Source organism: Rutidosis leptorrhynchoides, chromosome 3, assembly GCF_046630445.1.
Source record: "Rutidosis leptorrhynchoides isolate AG116_Rl617_1_P2 chromosome 3, CSIRO_AGI_Rlap_v1, whole genome shotgun sequence".
Lineage (NCBI taxonomy): Eukaryota > Viridiplantae > Streptophyta > Magnoliopsida > Asterales > Asteraceae > Rutidosis > Rutidosis leptorrhynchoides.
In genome coordinates, this window is record NC_092335.1 from 296,360,732 (window position 1) to 296,383,263 (window position 22,532).

General features: G+C 32.3%; 1 protein-coding gene across 1 annotated transcript; it reads left to right on the forward strand.

Moving 5' to 3' along the window:
• The first annotated feature begins 604 nt into the window (after nucleotides 1-604).
• Nucleotides 605-21,596, forward strand: LOC139901040 (uncharacterized). Its single transcript, XM_071883781.1, has 2 exons — nucleotides 605-1,167; nucleotides 21,164-21,596. The coding sequence occupies exons 1-2, from the start codon at nucleotides 605-607 to the stop codon at nucleotides 21,594-21,596; spliced, it is 996 nt and encodes a 331-aa protein (XP_071739882.1).
• The last annotated feature ends 936 nt before the right edge of the window (nucleotides 21,597-22,532 follow it).

A 22,532-nucleotide genomic window follows, 5' to 3' on the forward strand; every position in this document is an offset into this window, starting at 1 on the left:
TCAACACCACCATCCACCCCTCATTGCACTCAATTCCTAGATTGGATCTTGTATCTAATCTAGGATTGATCAATTGGCGCCATCCGTGGGACACGAATTAGAATTAAAATCGATAAATTTATTTCGCATAATCAAATGATTTGATTCGGAATTCAATTTTAATTGTTTTCTCTTCTAATGAATTGCAGGTTTACACATCTACAGTGCTCAATTCTTAAGCAACCTCTGATTTGAGCAAAAAATGAAAAAGTTTTGTGATAACGCAATTGCTAAGTTTAAACGGAAAAAGGTCAGCAGTACCAAATTCACGCAAAAAATGAGTTAAACGGTGCAAATACGCAACAAATACAAGATGTAAATGTAATGATGCAACAAACGCAAAAAACTAGTGCGGTTAAAAGTTTTCCAAATAAACATGCGCAAATGCAAGAAACACAGATAATATGCGTGGTTCATAAGCGAAAGAATACTTACATAAAAAACTGTGGAAATGCTTGAAAAGTGGCAGCTTGCGCCAAAAACATTTCCGCCAATGTAGAATTATGGCATGATTGATGCGCCAGTAATTGTTTCCTATAAAATCGCAAACACGGGAATTACAATTATGAAAGTGCATGTAGACACTGGGAGTAGCGTGGACATCATATATGAGCAGTGCTTTCGAAAATTACCAGAAAGTATCAAGGCAGAGCTAATACCTACTGCAGTTTCGCTATCTGGTTTTGTAGGAGAATTCGCATGGACGGTTGGGCAGCTACCGCTGAAAATAGAGCTGGTTGATGAAACAGATGCAAAGCTAATGCGCCTAGCATGGCTAGATTTATATGTTATGCGATCTGCTTCATGCTATAACAAATTGTTGGGGTGCTATGCGCTATCTAAATTTGGTATCATTCCCTCAATAATACACAGAATGATAAAGTTTGCAACATGCAAAGGTGTTGCAATAATGATCTCCGTAGTAATACAACCAATTTGTGCAACTGTTAATACACAAGGCACAGTGATAGAAAGCGCAGGTGCAGAAAATAATATGGTTATGATAAATTGCGCATATCTAGAACAAGAAATCAAAATTGGCAACAATTTGAATGCAGAAGTTAAAAAGCAGTTAGTGCAATTGCTTATAGCAAATATGGATGTTTTCGCATGGTGTGAGCAAGACATGTGTGACGACCCGGAAATTTTCAACCAAATTTAAACTTAATCTTTATATGTTTCTGACACGATAAGCAAAGTCTGTAATATTGAAATCTCAAAAACTTTGAACTGTGTTCATGTATTCATTTACCTTTCGACTAGTTCCGACGATTCACGAATAACTATTTGTAAATAGATACGTATATATTTAAAAATATATATATGTATATTTTAATATAATTTGAAATATTATATTATGTAGTTATTAGAATTAATTTTGTAAAATAAAATGATATAAGTAATAATAAATTTATTATTAAAATAAATATATATAAAGTATATTGAAAATATATATTTGGTTTCGAATTCATTCTGTAAACGCTCGTAGCACTCGTTTGTCATCTTGACAGTTATTAATCAAGTTAAAAAAGAACTTATATGATTTTAAAATAAAGGGTGATTCGAAATTGAGTTATATAAGTTATAGGCTTATTAAAAGTATATTTAGGATCTAATTATTTAATTTTAACACTTTTATATATTTTACCCATAAATGAGAGGGACAGTTGATTTAATTTTTATTTATTAAATTAATGACTGAATTTTATACCATAATGATCAAAATAAATAAATATAGTTAATATATAAAAATATGGGATTTTTCTGATGACTTTTTATCCGCCCTAATTATCAACGGAGTACGAATTTTATTCCGTAAAATTTAATAGTAGACGACGGCTAACTTAATCACACATTTTAATTTTATATTATATTATAAATTATTATTATATTATTATTATTATTGAGATTGAGATTGAGAATTCACGTGTGTGTATACTGTTTCTTTCCTTCCAACTTGACAACGGTATTCTATATTCTATAACTAACAATATGATATTAACGTCCACTCAATTTTTCCATATTTCAATTTAAATTTCAAGCATATGTTATTATTGCCTCTTTATTTTATTCAAGTGCCCAAGCTCTCTCTTACAAATATTTCAACTTCTTTCTAAATTGCATCCTGTATATGATATTAGAATAGAGCACACAAATACCTAAAGATGCACATTGAAAACATTTTTACCTCCAACAAGCCCCCATGACTTTCTAACTATTCGGTAACGAGTATACTACCCAATTTCAATTAAAACCTGGCACATGCACCACATCATGTGCAAACCCATTTCGCTTATATCCTCTGAATCGGTTAAAACAAATATACATTTCAATTACTAAACTAGGACCTAATCACCTCTACACTCGTCACCTCACCAAGCCATCACCATTGAAACTAACCACAACTATTTGTCGGTTTCTCTTCGGTTTGCAACCAAGATGTCATCATCCCTGGTAAGATGTTGCGTTTCCTCTTGATTAGTAATCCATTCGATCTAAGAACCATCACCCAAACCCATATATTTAGTTTACTGTGTGATGACATGAACACAAACCACTTTGCTATTTTTTTTCTTTTTCTCCTCTTCGGATAAACAACCGGGACAAATTAACACCCTCATCACCTTTGACTCCCTTTTAAGCCTATCATCAAACCACCATCGACTACCCATCTTGATTACTCACCTTCTTGGGTATCACCACTATCCGAGAACCATATCAACCCACCATCGTATCGCCACCTTCGTGACCCATCAGACATGCTTCTATTCGAATGACGCTTGCTTGGTTATCACTACTGCTGTACCTGCTATTGATTAACTATATTTTCATCCCTTCTTCTGTCAAGAAAATTAATGAAAAGAAATGGAAAAGAATATATTCACGATATAAAGTGTGCCAACTTGGATATATAGAATATATGTATGTAGTGTTAAAAAAAAAGGCATGCGGGATCAAGTGGAACTTTATGGCCGACCCAAAATGGGTCACATGGAATGATGAATTATTTTCTTTTTTATAAAAGTAACTATGATGATGAATAAAATATTGATGAAGTGTGAGACTATGTAAGATGATGACAGTTTTCTTGTTTGGCTATTCGAACTAGGGTGATTGATATTATTCTTGATGGACTGCTTATTAGGCTTCTAAAGTGTTGGACAATTAATAGTATTTGTTAACAGGCCGTTTGAAACCCAAACAAAAATATTATAACGATGATGTACGATGATGATGAAAGAATACCGATTAAAGTTGATGATTATGATCATTAAATGAATATTGATGATGAACGGTTCTATAGATTAGTTTAAGATATAAATCAGAAAGACATAAATGGATGAGTGGTCTGGGTTGTTTGCGAGTGAGCTAGTGGTCATGGGTTAAAGCCCGGCTCATGCCATATTTTTTTTTAAGACAAGCCTTTGAGGTAGCTATTATATTTTTATTATTACCTTAATGTTATTATTATTATTATTATTATTATTATTATTTTTATTATTATTATTATTATTATTATTATTATTATTATTATTATTATTATTATTATTATTATTATTATTACTATTATTATTATTATTATTATTATTATTATTATTATTATTATTATTATTATTATTATTATTATTATTATTATTTTTATTGTCATTAAGTAACATAAATATTATTATTACCAATTATTTTTATGATTATTATCATAAGTATTAGTATTATTATAGGAAGTATTATAGTTATTTATATAAATATTAGTATTATCATCAAGTATATTACTAGTAGTATCATTATTACTATCATTATTATAATTATTAATAAAATCATGATTTTTAGTATTATTATGATTAACATCATTATTATTATTATTATTATTATTATTATTATTATTATTATTATTATTATTATTATTATTATTATTATTATTATTATTATTATTATTATTATTATTATTATATAAAAAAAAACTAGCATTATCATTATTATTAATAGTATTATTAATATACCAAATAAAGATTTTCTATATAAAAATACATTTATGTCATAAAACATAACTATATTAATACTTTTGAAATAAATATTAATTATCTATTTAAAGTATATAAAAATAAATATATTTAATTAAGTTATTAATGAAACATATAAAAATAACAATTATATTACTAATAATATGTAAGTCTGTTCGATTACGATTATACGTGTTAATATATATACTTGATATAGGTTCGTGAATCCGAGGCCAACCTTGCATTGTTCAGTACCGTCGTATTAATATTTTTGCTACAAAATATTGTAGGGTGAGTTTCATTTGCTCCCTTTTTAAATGCTTTTGCAATATATATTTTTGGGACTGAGAATACATGCGCTTTTATAAATGTTTTACGATATACACACAAGTAATCGAAACTACATTATATGGTTGAATGATCGAAGCCGAATATGCCCCTTTTGCGTGGTAGCCTAAGAATTAGTAAACCAGTCTACTAATTGACACGAATCCTAAAGATAGATCTATTGGGCCTAACGAACCCCATCCAAAGTACCGGATGCTTTAGTACTTTGATTTTGTTTTATCATGTCCGAAGGATTTCCCGGAATGATAGGGGATATTATTATATGCATCTTGTTAATGTCGGTTACCAGGTGTTCACCATATGAATGATTTTTGTCTCTATGAATGGGACGTATATTTATGAGAACTGGTAATGAAATTCTTGTGGTCTATTAGAATGATGGAAATGATTATTTATGTTAAACTAATGAACTCACCAATCTTTTGGTTGACACTTTAAAGCATGTTTATTCTCAGGTATGAAAGAAATCTTTCGCTGTACATTTGCTCATATTAGAGATATTACTTGGAGTCATTCATGACATATTTCAAAAGACGTTGCATTCGAGTCGTTGAGTTCATCAAGATTATTATTAAGTCAATTATAGTTGGATATATTATGAAATGGTATGCATGCCTGTCAACTTTTGATGTAATGAAAGTTTGTCTTTTAAAACAAATGCAATGTTTGTAAAATGTATCATATAGAGGTCAAATACCTCGCAATGTAATCATATGTTATTGTATTCGTTCTTATGGATTAGGACGGGTCATTACAGGTGGTATCAGAGCTAGTTTAACGCCGTTGGTGCGTGTTAGTCGTAAAGGAGGTTCTCACAGTGTTACCTGTGACGAAGCATTGACTCTTACTCCTTACTATCCCTTACGAGGGTTGGCAGTAGCCGAGAGGCAAGCCCTAAAATCAGTATCTGAGGTACACTCAGTGGTCACCAGGCAGTTAGCTGGGAAGGCACTGGGTGGGACGGTGGTTGTCCCCACTGTACTACATGTGGTATTAGAGCGATGGTCTTAGCGAACCAGGTCTTACATTAGTGTGTCTAACTGATAGTTGTTTAGATGCATTAGTGGGTCTGGACTTTGACCGTGTCTGCATGTCAAAAGTTTTGCTTATCATTTCGTGTCGAAAATCATCTACATATCATCCTTAGGAAATTATTTGCTTATCATTCTTAAGTCTAGACACATCATACTGCAATGATTACATGAATAGTGTATAGACAAAATTCATATCTTAGCATATCTGCTAATTCATATTTTAGCATATCTGTTATTGTTACCTTTGCCTGACAGATTCCGTAGATTCCTCCATAACTTATGGAATTTTAGTATTATATATGCATATGTATATTATGTATTGCAGGTTACTAATCTACATCCTATAATCTATTTCTTATCAAACATTCTTCATCTGATCGTACGAGATGAATCCCTCAACCAGTTCGAGTCCCTCAGATTCTGATAGCTATTCCGATAGTTATTTCGATAACTATTCCGATATGAATATTCAACTGAGCTTCGAAAGTAGTGTAACTGGAATGGATGAACCAATTAGTCATCACCTATCCTAGATGAATTGGGATAAATTCGTAGTCGACTAAATCAATGTAGAAGAGAAGAAGGCGATCCCTTCCATCCACCAATTTTCCTCTTGGCGAAGAACCTGAAGCATTTATCGGTGAACCTATCCGAAACACCATTTTCTCTCCCATTTCCAGAGTATCTCGTCATGATTATATATTATCTCAAATTCTAGATCTTATTCATCCACTCGTTTCGACCGACAATCATCCCGGAATAATAGAAGAAGTCAACGACCTTCGCGCTCGAGTAATCAATTTGGAAAACATGGTGCAAAACTTACCAGCTTCAGCAGCATCACCCGCACCAACAGTACCACCAACATCAGTACCAACAACAACTATGAACGATGAAGTATGGATCCATAACTTCATTGAAGAAATATTCTGCGAAGAATATGTGATTCCTAATAGTTAACGATGAAGTATTGATCCATAACTTCATTGAAGAAATATTCTGCGAAGAATATATGGTTCCTTATAGTTAACGATGAAGTATTGCTCCATAACTTCATTAATATTCTGCGAAGAATATGTGGTTCCTAATAGTTTTAGAGACTACTTATTCTAGCTCAAACCGAAAAGCAAATAAGATTAATATCATATTAACTCATTAAATCCATGATTACATCTGAAGAAAAAATATATGTATATATGTTTTCATAAAGTTTGTAATTAAAAATTCTTTGGTACAAACAGTTAATGGTGAAAATATTTTAACGGGTAGGTAATACCCGAGGAATATTTAGATCTCACATTAATAAGTTACACTGTACATTCTTTGAACCTGATCTAACAGCTAATTACTATTCTACCTAAATCCACAGATATACAAATCCGTTCACCACAGAATAACCATTTTCATTCAATTTCATATTTGGATTTTGACAAATCAAAATCCAATTCAAGATTTGACAAGTGGAATAATGAAGAAAATATTGGGCAAAATAAAACTTATTAGAAACAAACTAATTATGTATGTAAAATTTTGTTAAGAATCCACGCTAACAATATCCTAGCTAAATGTTCCTATATCCGTTATGACTATTTCCTTATAATATACTAGACTTGGTTAAACTATTGGACTACTAACAATGGACAATTCAAACATATTAAAATATTGATTATAACATATGAAACTAAACATTTCTTCAAGTGTGCCACTCGATTTCATCCAAAACAATCATTTGTATCTTGACGAATACAATCTACATTCAAACCTTTCATAATTCTTGAAAACACCTCAATCGAGAGGATGAATCAACCGCACTTCATCTACGGAAGAAAAGATTGATGCATATAGTTATGCACCTGAAAAACACTTGGAAACTGAGTAAACGTTTAACACGTAGTTGTGCTAATTCCTTAGTGTTATTATTACCCAAAATAACTTGATAATCCCTTTCAAAGTAGCAAATTTTGTCACAGCTCCAGCAAGTCAACTTCGACTTTCATTCGAAACAACCTTATTATAATCTTGATATATCTGCGTGCTATTTTATTGTTATCGGGGAACCTTTTATACTCTACCATATTACCATCATCGTTTAATCATCTAAAAATACAATTCTCTTGAAACCACCTCGGATTGATAACCGATGATTCAGATATGGTAGCATTAAATGCAGAGGAAACAGCAAAAATTGTAGATGGCCTAAATGGCGAAGAGTTTGATGATAAAAAAATGGAGTATTGGGAACGCTCGATAGAAAATTTGGTACTGAAAAACGAATTGAGCTAACCAGGAAGGAGACCAAGGACAAATACAAGAACCAAACCTTATATTCAAAGAATCCAGGTAATTCTGGATCCAATGAAATCTTTAGAGAATATCTTGCTCCGAAGTCATGTTAAAATCTTGCGGAAAATTTTTATTATTTTTTTTCTTCATCAAGCTTCGAACTTAGGAATACCAAAATTTCATCATAAATATCTTCAATATTTCTGAGGATATTTTCATAAATATTCTTGTCCGAAATTATCTATCTTTTCGTGTTTTCTGTATTCCATTATATTAGAAACTTCTGTAAAGTCTAAGTATAAATTATGAACGAATTGTGGAGAAGTGTTGGGAATTGAAGCATGAGTTAGTATAATATAATGACACCCGACCAACATGATTATATTACAGTAGGTCATGCTGAGTTTCTAATGAAACGTGATGATGGTTCACAGTAGATCATACCATCATCATGTGTCATGTTACATAACTCTTTCATTCTACTTAACTTCTAAACATATCAAGAAAATATATTCTTGATAGTTCTATTCTTAGTGATTCCGGTAATTTAACCAATCAAGATTGTGCTATTACCATTTCTCTCTTAGAACATTATCTATGTTTATTTCAAAACTTCAAACCTACAAATTTTGGACCATTATTCGCTTGACTTAAAGTCGAGAAGAGAAAACAAAAGTTTGAATTGGGGGAGAAAGAATAGGAGATGTGAGCTGTGAAAATAAGGAAATGAAGAGGGTGGATTTATAGTGAAATATCTGACAGAACAATCAAAAGAGATCATCGTATTTAAACAAAGAGGATTCTAATTTCCTAAATATCGGAGAATCAAATCTTATTACAAAGATTTTCTCCAAATTCCCGGAACTCTGGAAATCAACCCTGTCTACGTCAAAAGATATGACGAATCTACATTTACTTATTTCACTCTTTTGTGACAGTTTCACTCGTACTCTTCGAGTAATCGAACTATCTTATCCGTATTACTCAACAGTAATAAAACTCTAGTTATCAGCTCAAATTCGTCATGAAAACATTTTTATTGTTTACTATGACAACCACACTCAAATTTCGGGACGAAATTTCTTAACGGGTAGGTACTGTGACGACCCGAAATTTTTTGACCAAATTTAAACTTAATATTTATATATTTCTGACACGATAAGCAAAGTCTGTAATATTGAAATCTCAAAAACTTTGAACTGTGTTCATGTATTCATTTACCTTTCGACTAGTTCCGACGATTCACGAATAACTATTTGTAAATAGATACATATATATTTAAAAATGTATATATGTATATTTTAATATAATTTGAAATATTATTTTATGTAGTTATTAGAATTAATTTTGTAAAATAAAATGATATAAGTAATAATAAATGTATTATTAAAATAAATATATATAAAGTATATTGAAAATATATATTTGGTTTAGAATTCATTCTGTAAACGCTCGTAGCACTCGTTTGTCATCTTGACAGTTATTAATCAAGTTAAAAACGAACTTATATGATTTTAAAGTAAAGGGTGATCCGAAATTGAGTTATATAAGTTATAGGCTTATTAAAAGTATATTTAGGATCTAATTATTTAATTTTAACACTTTTTATATATTTTACCCATAAATGAGAGGGACAGTTGATGTAATTTTTATTTATTAAATTAATGACTGAATTTTATACCATAATGATCAAAATAAATAAATATAGTTAATATAAAAATATGGGATTTTTCTGATGACTTTTTATCCGACCTAATTATCAACGAAGTACGAATTTTATTCCGTAAAATGAAATAGTAGACGACGGCTAACTTAATCACACATTTTAATTTTATATTATATTATAAATTATTATTATGTTATTATTATTATTGAGATTGAGATTGAGATTGAGAATTCACGGGTGTGTATACTGTTTCTTTCCTTCCAACTTGACAATTGTATTCTATATTCTATAACTAACAATCTGATATTAACGTCCACTCAATTTTTCCATATTTCAATTTAAATTTCAAGCATATGTTATTATTGCCTCTTTATTTTATTCAAGTGCCCAAGCTCTCTCTTACAAATATTTCAACTTCTTTCTAAATTGCATCCTGTATATGATATTAGAATAGAGCACACAAATACCTACAGATGCACATTGAAAACATTTTTACCTCCAATAAGCCCCCATAACTTGTTAACTATTCGGTAATGAGTATACTACCCAATTACAATTAAAACCCCGCACATGCACCACATCACGTGCAAACCCATTTCGCTTATATCCTCTGAATCGGTTAAAACAAATATACATTTCAATTACTAAACTAGGACCTAATCACCTCCACACTCGTCACCTCACCAAGCCATCACCATTGAAACTAACCACAACTATTTGCTGATTTCTCTTCGGTTTGCAACCAAGATGTCATCATCCCTGGTAAGCTGTTGCGTTTCCTCTTGATTAGTAATCCATTCAATCTAAGAACCATCACCCAAACTGTAACGCCCTCCCAATAGGGTCTGGAAGGAACGTCACTATTATCAAAACATACCAACATATTATAATAAACGAGAACAATACTAAATGATGAATTTAACTTTAATGAGTACGCAGCGGAAAATGAAATGTCGTTACAATGACAGGAATAACAATATCGTAAATTTTCACATGCAGAAGTAATAAATGCGATATCTCTTAATCCTATGTCCAAGTAGCATCACATAAGCAGTAAGTATAAGAGCTTGAATCAAACAGCACCTGAGACAAAACATGCTAAAGTGTCAACCAAAAAGGTTGAGTGAAGTTCATAGGTTTAACAAAAAGTTTGTCGTTGTTTTAGACCACAAGATTTAGTTTGTAAAGTTGATCTCCCGTAGGATCAAAAAGTTATGCCAATGCGTGATATTTAGACTAAACGTTCAAGTTTGCCCCATGACAAGTTGTGTCTGTACTTGTCTGTTTAATTTTATTATTAAGTAATACAATGACTTGGTCAAATGTATCGGGGACGTTACTCCCGATAGGCCTACCCCCAATAATTAAGCATGCCGCAGCAATTAAAAATATCACTGTTGGGACTTAGTCGGACATAGCCGGGTATAGCATAGTTTAATAGTTTTGTACTTGTGTCTAAAGTGTAAAAAGTAAAAACAGCATGTGTCTCACCCCAAGTAAAAGTAAGTTTGCTAGCAATTAAAGAGGGGCTATGAATTCACCTTAGTAAGTAGAGAGAGAGTTAATCCTCGGAATAAAGAGTTGAACGAGTGAGCAGGAAAGTCAACCTATTGACATTTAAGAGTAGTTAAGTGTTTTGCCCATGTTTAAGTTTAAGTATGTATTTAAGTATAGTTTGTTTTACTAAGTTTCTATTCCTAGTAAGTTACTATTTTTATAAAGTTTCCATTTTTAGAAAGTTTCTTATTTTACTAAGTTCCTATGACTAGAGAGTTTCTACTTTTATCAGTGTTTTCCATTTTAGGATACTTGCCGTATTAGATAAGCTTCCAATCACCCCTTTCCCTTTGAATGGCTAATTTAGATCTAGGGGCTTGAGCCATAGGACCCTTTAAATCGGAAATCCAAACCCTCTGCCTAGAATCTCATAGAAACCATTCGTCAAGAAAGTTCGAAGATCTATACATCTCTAATACATATCCCAAAATATTTTTATGTTACAATATAAGTAGGAGGTTATAGGTGCTAGTAATAGTAATAATGTATACATGTTATTTATTTTATTTTTAATTGCATATAATTTATAACATTATTTACATATTTCGATAAAAATAATAACCGAAGTAAAAAGTAAAAAGTAAAAAGTAAAAAGTAAAAAGTAAAAAGTAAAAAGTAAAAAGTAAAAAGTAAAAAAAATAAAAAGTAAGAAAAGAATACTTACTAGTAGTAATTCTTCAAAGAGAGAATGAGAGGAATTTTGGTGTGAGTTTGAATGAGAAATGAGGGGTATTTATACTTGAAAAAAATTAGGTAAAAAGAATAAAATAATTAAAAAAAATATTTAATTCTTAATGGGATTTTAAAATTAAAAAGTATTAAATGTTAGGTCATGGGATAATGCACAAAATAAAATAATAAAAGTAGTTTTTCCATTAAAATTTTTAATTAAAAAGTAATTTATTTATTTATTTATTTATTTATTATTTATTTTAAGAATTTTTTTTATGTAAATAAACAAATTTATTTAATGTTTTTCCAAGAATATTTGTCAATTATATTATATTTTATTTTTTATTTTTTATTTAATTAATAAATACAAATTTTGCATAAAAATAATAAATAATTCGGTATTTTGTATTTTTAATAATAATTATGATTTTAATTATTATACTATAGCTTTAGTAAGTTTATAAATATTATTACATTTATATATAATTGGATTTATTATATAGTTAAATATATAATACATTAACTAAATAATAAAAGTGATACAAAGTTTATATACTTAGTTAAATTATTTCAAATTATATAAATTAATAATATATTATTTATTTAAGCGTACATTGTTGACTAAAAATTACTATTCGGTCAATATTTAATTGTATATAACAACCCTTAATACATATAGTCAGACATATAACCCTAGGGTTAATTCAGTAATTTAGAAGTCGAAAAGTGAGGGTTGTTACAGTACCTCCACGTTAATAAAAACTTCGTCCCGAAGTTTTAGGTAGACTTCTCGGATGCATCAGCGGTTGAGAAGAGATGGGGATATTTCTGTTTCATTTGGTCTTCACGTTCCCAGGTATACTCGGGGCCACATCGTGAATTCCAACGGATCTTAACAATAGGTATGGTGCTTTGTTTTAAGTGTTTAGCAGATCGGTCCATGACTTCTACGGGTTCCTCTATGAAGTGCATTTTATCATCAATGCGAATGTCATCCAAAGGAATAACGAGAGTGTCATCAGCGAGACACTTTTTAAGATTCGAGACATGAAATACGTTGTGTACGCTGCTAAGTTCAGCAGGTAATTCTAATCGATAAGCCACGGGTCCGATCCTTTCAGTAATCTTGAAGGGTCCAACAAAACGCGGACTTAGTTTGCTTCGTTTACCAAAACGAATGACGCCTTTCCAAGGGGATACTTTTAACATGACTTTGTCACCAACTTGGAATTCCAAATCTTTCCGACCTTTATTAGCATAGCTCTTCTGTCGGCTGCGGGCAGTTTCTATTCGTTTCTTAATCTAAACTATCTTTTCGGTTGTCTCGTGTATGATTTCAGGACCAGTTAACTGTTTGTCCTCTAATTCATCCCAGCACAGTGGGGATCTACATTTTCGTCTGTATAAGGCCTCAAAAGGTGCAGCCTTAATACTTGAGTGGTAACTATTATTGTAAGAGAATTCAACCAAAGGAAAATGTCTATCCCAGCCTTTGCCGAAGTCGATAACACAAGCACGAAGCATATCTTCCAATGTTTGAATGGTTCGTTCACTTTGACCATCGGTTTGCGGATGATAAGCAGTACTCATGTCGAGTTGAGTTCCAAGAGCAGATTGTAAGGATTTCCAGAATCTGGAAGTGAATCTAATGTCGCGATCGGATATTATTGATATAGGAACACCATGACGAGAGACAATTTCTTTGATATACAGTTGTGACAATCTCTCCATCTTGTCGGTCTCCTTGATCGGTAAGAAATGAGCAGATTTAGTATGACGATCTACTATGACCCATATAGTAGCATTGCCACTAGAAGTCTTGGGCAATTTAGTAGTATAGTCCATAGCGATACATTCCCACTTCCACTGCGGAATATCGGGTTGTGTCAACAGACCAGAAGGCTTTTGATGTTCAGCCTTGACTTTCAAACAAGTGAGACACTTACTAACATAAGTAGCAATGTCGGCTTTCAAATTAGGCCACCAGTAGAATTCCTTCACATCGTGGTACATCTTACTGGAACCCGGATGAATAGAATACCTAGTCTTATGCGCTTCATCCAAGACTAGCTCACGGAGATTACCGAAGCGAGGAACCCAAATTCTGTTGCCAAAGTACCGTGTACAATTAGCTTTCACTTGGAGTTGCTTCTCGAAACCGATAGGTCCTTCACCTTCGATAAGTGTTGGTTTAATAGCTTCCAGTTGAGCTTCGCAGATTCGTGATATAAGATTTGATTTGATTTTCAGGTTTAAGGCACGAACACGTTTAACATCGTCTTTTCGACTAAGGGCATCAGCAACTACGTTTGCCTTGCCAGGATGATATTCCATCTTACAGTCATAATCGTTCAATAACTCGAGCCATCGGCTTTGCCTCATATTCAGCTGTTTTTGATCAAAGATGTGTCGAAGACTTTTATGGTCAGTGTACACCGTAAACTGGGTACCATATAGATAATGTCTCCATATCTTTAATGCAAATACCACGGCACCTAACTCAAGGTCGTGTGTGGTATAGTTCTCCTCGTGTTTCTTCAACTGTCTAGATGCGTAGGCAATAACCTTTTCATGTTGCATTAAAACACAACCAAAGCCTTGCTTTGAGGCATCGCAGTAAACAACAAAATCGTCAGTACCTTCAGGTAAAGATAGAATCGGGGCTGTGGTCAACTTCTCTTTCAGAATTTTGAAAGCAGATTCCTGTTCTTCGGACCACTCAAACTTTTTCCCTTTTTGAGTTAGCTTCGTAAGAGGTTTGGCAAGAAGGGAAAAATCCTTTATGAATCTCCGATAATAACCGGCAAGTCCCAAAAATTGATGAATATACTTCGCAGTCTTTGGTATCTTCCAGTTCTGGATAGCGGTAATCTTAGCTGGATCGACCTGTATTCCATTACTATCAACAACGTGTCCGAGGAATTGTACGGTTTTGAGCCAAAACTCGCACTTAGAAGACTTAGCGTAGAGTTGTTCCTTTCATAAGAGTTCAAGAATCACGCGCAGATGTTGCTCATGTTCCTTCTCACTTTTGGAGTAGATCAAAATGTCATCAATGAAAACAATGACAAATTTATCGAGATAAGGTTTGCAGACACGGTTCATGAGATCCATGAAAACGGCAGGAGCATTGGTCAAACCAAAAGGCATAACACAGAATTCATAGTGCCCATAACGAGTGCGAAAAGCAGTCTAAGGAATATCAAATTCCTTGACTCTAAGTTGGTGATATCCGGACCTCAAATCAATCTTTGAATAAATACTTGACCCTTGAAGTTGGTCAAATAGATCATCAATACGTGGCAACGGATAACGGTTCTTGATAGTAAGCTTGTTAAGTTCGCGGTAATCAATGCACATCCTTAACGTACCATCCTTCTTTATAAACTCGTCAACTTTCTCGTTCCTCGCCTTTTGTTTCTCATGCAGGAACTCGAGATTATCATAAAGGTTAGAAACTTCATTGTTGATTACATGGTACTTGTGGTCCCTTATAGAAAGTTGATTATTCACGCGGTTTTCCTCCATCTTAGGCAAGAGAGAGATTGCTTCCCCCATCGGGTATTTCTATCACCTTCATACTTCACCAACTTTATCTCTTTCTTTTGTTCAGCATTTTCCTCCATGAGCTTCTTGATCTCTAGGTCTTTTTCCTTCATTTGAAAATCGATCCTTGCAATATGGCGAATTAGGTCATCGGTAGTTTTTCGCAGATTCACGAGCTCGTACTTGGCATCAACTTCATCGTAGAAAGGAGATCGGGATCTTTTCTTTGACGGCCCAGTTTCTTCAAAACATTTCCTCTTGTCTTTATTCCTCGGGGTTGGATAGTATTCAGGAGACCCATGTAACTTTAGAGTAGTATTTGGTCTATAGTTTGGTGAGGGAGGACCACCAAAGCCATAAGGTGGACTTTGGACTGGTCTTTTTGTGGAAGACCTTTCAGTATCTTTTTCGGTTGGCTTGAAAAGATTCATTTTGGCCGTTTGATGATAATTAGACATCCTAACATTAGGAAGGATATTTTGATTAGAATCTTTAAGTCAAGTTTATTAAAGCATAATAGTTAAGATTATGGGGCAATCCTAAGTGCTTTAATTCTAAGGCATGAAAGGTTATAGTTTCCTAGATTGCTAAGGCACCCTAACTAACAAGTAAGGCACACATAAAAATGCAATCCTGGTTCTCTATAACAGCCTGGTTATGCTCTGATACCAATCTGTAACGCCCTCCCAATAGGGTCTGGAAGGAACGTCATTATTATCAAAACATACCAACATATTATAATAAACGAGAACAATACTAAATGATGAATTTAACTTTAATGAGTACGCAGCAGAAAATGAAATGTCGTTACAATGACAGGAATAACAATATCGTAAATATTCACATGCAGAAGTAATAAATGCGATATCTCTTGATAATATGTCCAAGTAGCATCACATAAGCAGTAAGTATAAGAGCTTGAATCAAACAGCACCTGAGACAAAACATGCTAAAGTGTCAACCAAAAAGGTTGAGTGAAGTTCATAGGTTTAACAAAAAGTTTGTCGTTGTTTTAGACCACAAGATTTAGTTTGTAAAGTTGATCTCCCGCAGGATCAAAAAGTTATGCCAATGCGTGATATTTAGACTAAACGTTCAAGTTTGCCCCATGACAAGTTGTGTCTGTCCTTGTCGGTTTAATTTCCTTATTAAGTAATACAATGACTTGGTTAAATGTATTGGGGACGTTACTCCCGATAGGCCTACCCCCAATAATTAAGCATGCCGCAGCAATTAAAAATATCACTGTAGGGACTTAGTCGGACATAGCCGGGTATAGCATAGTTTAACAGTTTGGTACTTGTGTCTAAAGTGTAAAAAGTAAAAACAGCATGTGTCTCACCCCAAGTAAAAGTAAGTAAGTTTGCTAGCAATTAAAGAGGGGCTATGAATTCACCTTAGTAAGTAGAGAGAGAGTTATTCCTCGGAATAAAGAGTTGAACGAGTGAGCAGGAAAGTCAACCTATTGACATTTAAGAGTAGTTAAGTGTTTTGCCCATGTTTAAGTTTAAGTATGTATTTAAGTATAGTTTGTTTTACTAAGTTTCTATTCCTAGTAAGTTACTATTTTTATAAAGTTTCCATTTTTAGAAAGTTTCTTATTTTACTAAGTTCCTATGACTAGAGAGTTTCTACTTTTATCAGTGTTTTCCATTTTAGGATACTTGCCGTATTAGATAAGCTTCCAATCACCCCTTTCCCTTCGAATGGCTAATTTAGATCTAGGGGCTTGAGCCATAGGACCCTTTAAATTGGAAATCCAAACCCTCTTCCTAGAATCTCATAGAAACCATTCGTCAAGAAAGTTCGAAGATCTATACATCTCTAATACATATCCCAAAATGTTTTTATGTTACAATATAAGTAGGAGGTTATAGGTGCTAGTAATGGTAATAATGTATACATGTTATTTATTTTATTTTTAATTGCATATAATTTATAACATTATTTACATATTTCGGTAAAAATAATAACCGAAGTAAAAAGTAAAAAGTAAAAAGTAAAAAGTAAAAAGTAAAAAAAATAAAAAGTGAGAAAAGAATACTTACTAGTAGTAATTCTTCAAAGAGAGAATGAGAGGAATTTTGGTGTGAGTTTGAATGAGAAATGAGGGGTATTTATACTTGAAAAAAATTAGGTAAAAAGAATAAAATAATTAAAAAAAATATTTAATTCTTAATGAGATTTTAAAATTAAAAATTATTAAATGTTAGGTCATGGGATAATGCACAAAATAAAATAATAAAAGTAGTTTTTATATTAAAATTTTTAATTAAAAATTAATTAATTTATTTATTTATTTATTTTTTATTTATTTTAAGGATTTTTTTTATGTAAATAAACAAATTTATTTAATGTTTTTCCAAGAATATTTGTCAATTATATTATATTTTATTTTTTATTTTTTATTTAATTAATAAATACAAATTTTGCATAAAAATAATAAATAATTCGGTATTTTGTATTTTTAATAATAATTATGATTTTAATTATTAAACTATAGCTTTAGTAAGTTTATAAATATTATTACATTTATATATAATTGGATTTATTATATAGTTAAATATATAATACATTAACTAAATAATAAAAGTGATACAAAGTTTATATACTTAGTTAAATTATTTCAAATTATATAAATTAATAATATATTATTTATTTAAGCGTACATTGTTGACTAAAAATTACTATTCGGTCAATATTTAATTGTATATAACAACCCTTAATACATATAGTCAGACATATAACCCTAGGGTTAATTCAGTAATTTAGAAGTCAAAAAGTGAGGGTTGTTACACAAACCCATATATTTAGTTTACTGTGCGATGACATGAACACAAACCACTTTGCTATTTTTTTTTCTTTTTCTTCTCCTCGGATAAACAACCGGGATAAATTAACACCCTCATCACCTTTGACTCCCTTTTAAGCCTATCATCAAACCACCATCGACTACCCATCTTCATCAGTCACCTTCTTGGGTATCACCACTATCCGAGAACCATATCAACCCACCATCGTATCGCCACCTTCGTGACCCATCAGACATGCTTCTATTCGAATGACGCTTGCTTGGTTATCACTACTGTTGTACCTGCTGTTGGTTAACTATATTTTCATTCCTTCTTCTATCAAGAAAATTAATGAAAAGAAATGGAAGAGAATATATTCACGATATAAAGTGTGCCAACTTGGATATATAGAATATATGTATGCAGTGTTAAAAAAAGGCATGTGGGATCAAGTGGAACTTTATGGCCGACCCAAAATGGGTCACATGGAATGATGAATTGTTTTCTTTTTTATAAAAGTAACTATGATGAAGAATAAAATATTGATGAAGTGTGAGACGATGTAAGATGATGACAGTTTCCTTGTTTGGCTATTCGAACTAGGGTGATTGATATTATTCTTGATAGAATGCTTATTAGGCTTCTAAAGTGTTGGAAAATTAGTAGTATTTGTTAACAGGCCATTTGAAACCCAAACAAGATTATATTGATTCGTGGGCTCCTTCTGTAACTGCTGCATACATTCTATTCTTTTCTGTTTCTGGTCCGACAAATAGTAGGCCAAAAATCTGAAGTTGGGCTGATATGATTATCTCTTTTGATGACCCAAAAACATCTCTACTTGTCATGTTTTTACTGCTACACTACTACCCGTTATATTCCCTTCTACAAACTACTTTTCAGTCGACAATCACAGCATCACAACCTTTATTTTTTACTTCTGTTGCCGTTACTGTTGATTGTTGCTGTTCTGTTCAGTGAGACCACCACGATCAACAAATCAATTGTTTTCTACAAGTACATGACGAGCTGCTACTGCTATTACTTTACTTCTGCTACTGAAGATAAACAAGGATGAAGACGATGTTAAACAGTGAACAACGATAGAGATGATGCTTCGTAATGATAATGATAATGTTAATTGAAGATGACGGTATACGGTTATAGTGATTTATGATGACGGGTTCGATGTTATAACGATGATGTGTTATGATGATGAAAGAATACCGATTAAGGTTGATGATTATGATCATTAAATGAATATTGATGATGAACGGTTAAATAGATTAGTTTAAGATATAAATCAGAAAGACAGAAATGGATGAGTGGTCTGGTTTATTTGCGGGTGAGCTAGTGGTCATGGGTTCAAGCCCGGCTCATGCCATTATTAAATTTTTATTATTATTATTATTATTATTATTATTATTATTATTATTATTATTACTATTATTATTATTATTACTATTATTATTATTATTATTATTATTATTATTATTATTATTATTATTATTATTATTATTATTATTATTATTATTATTATTATTATTATTATTATTGTCATTAAGTAAGATAAATATTATTATTACCAATTATTTTTATGATTATTATCATAAGTATTAGTATTATTATAGGAAGTATTATAGTTATTTATATAAATATTAGTATTATCATCAAGTATATTACTAGTAGTATCATTATTACTATCATTATTATAATTATTAATAAAATCATTATTTTTAGTATTATTATGATTAATATCATCATTATTATTATTATTATTATTATTATTATTATTATTATTATTATTATTATTATTATTATTAATAATAACATTATTAGTATCATTATTATATTAAAAAAAAACTAGCATTATCATTATTATTAATAGTATTATTAATATACCAAATAAAGATTTTCTATATAAAAATACATTTATGTCATAAAACATAACTATATTAATACTTTTGAAATAAATATTAATTATCTATTTAAAGTATATAAAAATAAATATATTTAATTAAGTTATTAATGAAACATATAAAAATAACAATTATATCACTAATAATATGTAAGTCTGTTCGATTACGATTATACGTGTTAATATATATACTTGATATAGGTTCGTGAATCCGAGGCCAACCTTGCATTGTTCAGCATCGTCGTATGAATATTTTTGCTACAAAATATTGTAGGGTGAGTTTCATTTGCTCCCTTTTTAAATGCTTTTGCAATATATATTTTTGGGACTGAGAATACATGCGCTTTTATAATTTTTTTTACGAAATAGACATAAGTAATGGAAACTACATTATATGGTTGAATGATCGAAGCCGAATATGCCCCTTTTGCTTGGTAACCTAAGAATTAGTAAACTAGTCTACTAATTGACGTGAATCCTAAAGATAGATCTATTGGGCCTAATGAACCCCATTCAAAGTAACGGATGCTTTATTACTTTGATGTTGTTTTATCATGTCCAAAGGATTTCCCGGAATGATAGGGGATATTCTTATATGCATCTTGTTAATGTCGGTTACCAGGTGTTCACCATATGAATGATTTTTGTCTCTATGCATGGGATGTATATTTATGAGAATTGGAAATGAAATTCTTGTGGTCTATTAGAATGATGGAAATGATTATTTATGTTAAACTAATGAACTCACCAACCTTTTGGTTGACACTTTAAAGCATGTTTATTCTCAGATATGAAAGAAATCTTCTGCTGTGCATTTGCTCATATTAGAGATATTACTTGGAGTCATTCATGACATATTTCAAAAGATGTTGCATTCGAGTCGTTGAGTTCATCAAGATTATTATTAAGTCAATTATAGTTGGATATATTATGAAATGGTATGCATGTCTGTCAACTTTCGATGTAATGAAAGTTTGTCTTTTAAAACGAATGCAATGTTTATAAAATGTATCATATAGAGGTCAAATACCTCGCGATGTAATCATATGTTATTGTATTCGTTCTTATGGATTAGGACGGGTCGTTACAACATGACTGGTGTGCCGCGAAGAATTGCGGAACATAGGCTTAATGCAAATCCTGCATTAAAACAAATAATTTAAAAACGTAGAGGCATGGCTCCAGATCGCATGACATGATTATGCGGAGAAGTAACTAAACTTGTTAAAGCAGACACTCTGCGCGAAGTAAAGTACCAAACATGGGTTGCAAACCCAGTGCTTGTTAAAAATCCTGACGGATCGTGGCAGATGTGCATTGATTTTTAAAGATATCAATAAAGCCTGCCCTAAAGACAACTATCCACTGCCAGAAATCGATTGGAAAGTTGAATCGCTACATGAATACCCTTTTAATTGCTTTCTGGACGCTTACAAAGGATACCATAAAATTCCAATGGCGAAAGAAGATGAGGATAAAACTACGTTTCATACGGGCAAAGGTATATATTGCTATATCAAGATGCCATTTGGACTTAAGAATGATGGCGCTACATATCAACGCTTGATAGATAGTGCATTCGAAAGTCAAATTGGGCGCAATCTTGAAGCGTATGTGGATGATTTGGTCATCAAAAGAAAAACGCAGGATCAAATTCTGCAGGACGTTGCAGAAAGATTCGAGAATATGCAAAAAATCAACATGAATTTGAATCAATCAAAGTGCTGTAACACCCCAGCTTAACATGACCACAATATTGTCCGCTTTGCCCGCAGGCGCACGGCTTTTTCTTGGCGACCACACACGAGAAGCACTTTCCCAGGAGGTCACCCATCCTGGTAGTGCTCTTGCCCGAGCACGCTTAACCACAGCGTACTCACACATCTGCTCTGCCTGTGATCCCAAAACGCGTTGTGTCATTTAAGCGTGAGTATTACCTTATAATCCCATGATCACTCATGTTCGTGGGCGATGTGGGATTTGCCTAGGGTGTTACATATTCTGTAACACCCCAGCTTAACATGACCACAATATTGTCCGCTTTGCCCGCAGGCGCACGGCTTTTTCATGGCGACCACACACGAGATGCACTTTCCCAGGAGGTCACCCATCCTAGTAGTGCTCTCGCCCGAGCACGCTTAACCACAACGGACTCGCACTTCTACTCAGCCTGTGATCCCAAAACGCGTTGTGTCATTTAAGCGTGAGTATTACCTTATAATCCCATGATCACTCATGTCTGTGGGCGATGTGGGATTTGCCTAGGGTGTTACATTCACCCCCCCTCAGGGACTCATCGTCCTCGATGAGGTTTGCCCCACCACCCCCAACGACACATGAGTGGCTCTGATACCACTTGTAACAACCCAAACCAACACCCGACAAAACCTTGTGAAAATACGAAATAAAAAATAAAAAAAAAAATTTCTGTTGCCGACCATCGGCGCACCGCGCCATATGGCCCGCGCGCCGCGCCATATCTTGCTGTCCCCGGGACTTTTAACCGCGAAAAGATTGACTAGTTCCCGGCACTTTTAGACAAAACGCTTTTTACCATACAACCAAATATGTAAAACTAACATGTTTCAAACATAAAATTAAAGTTTTACAAGCGGGGCCCACACGACCCAAATTACAAGTTTAGTACAATTTAGGAGTTTCGACCACCAAAAAGTTTAA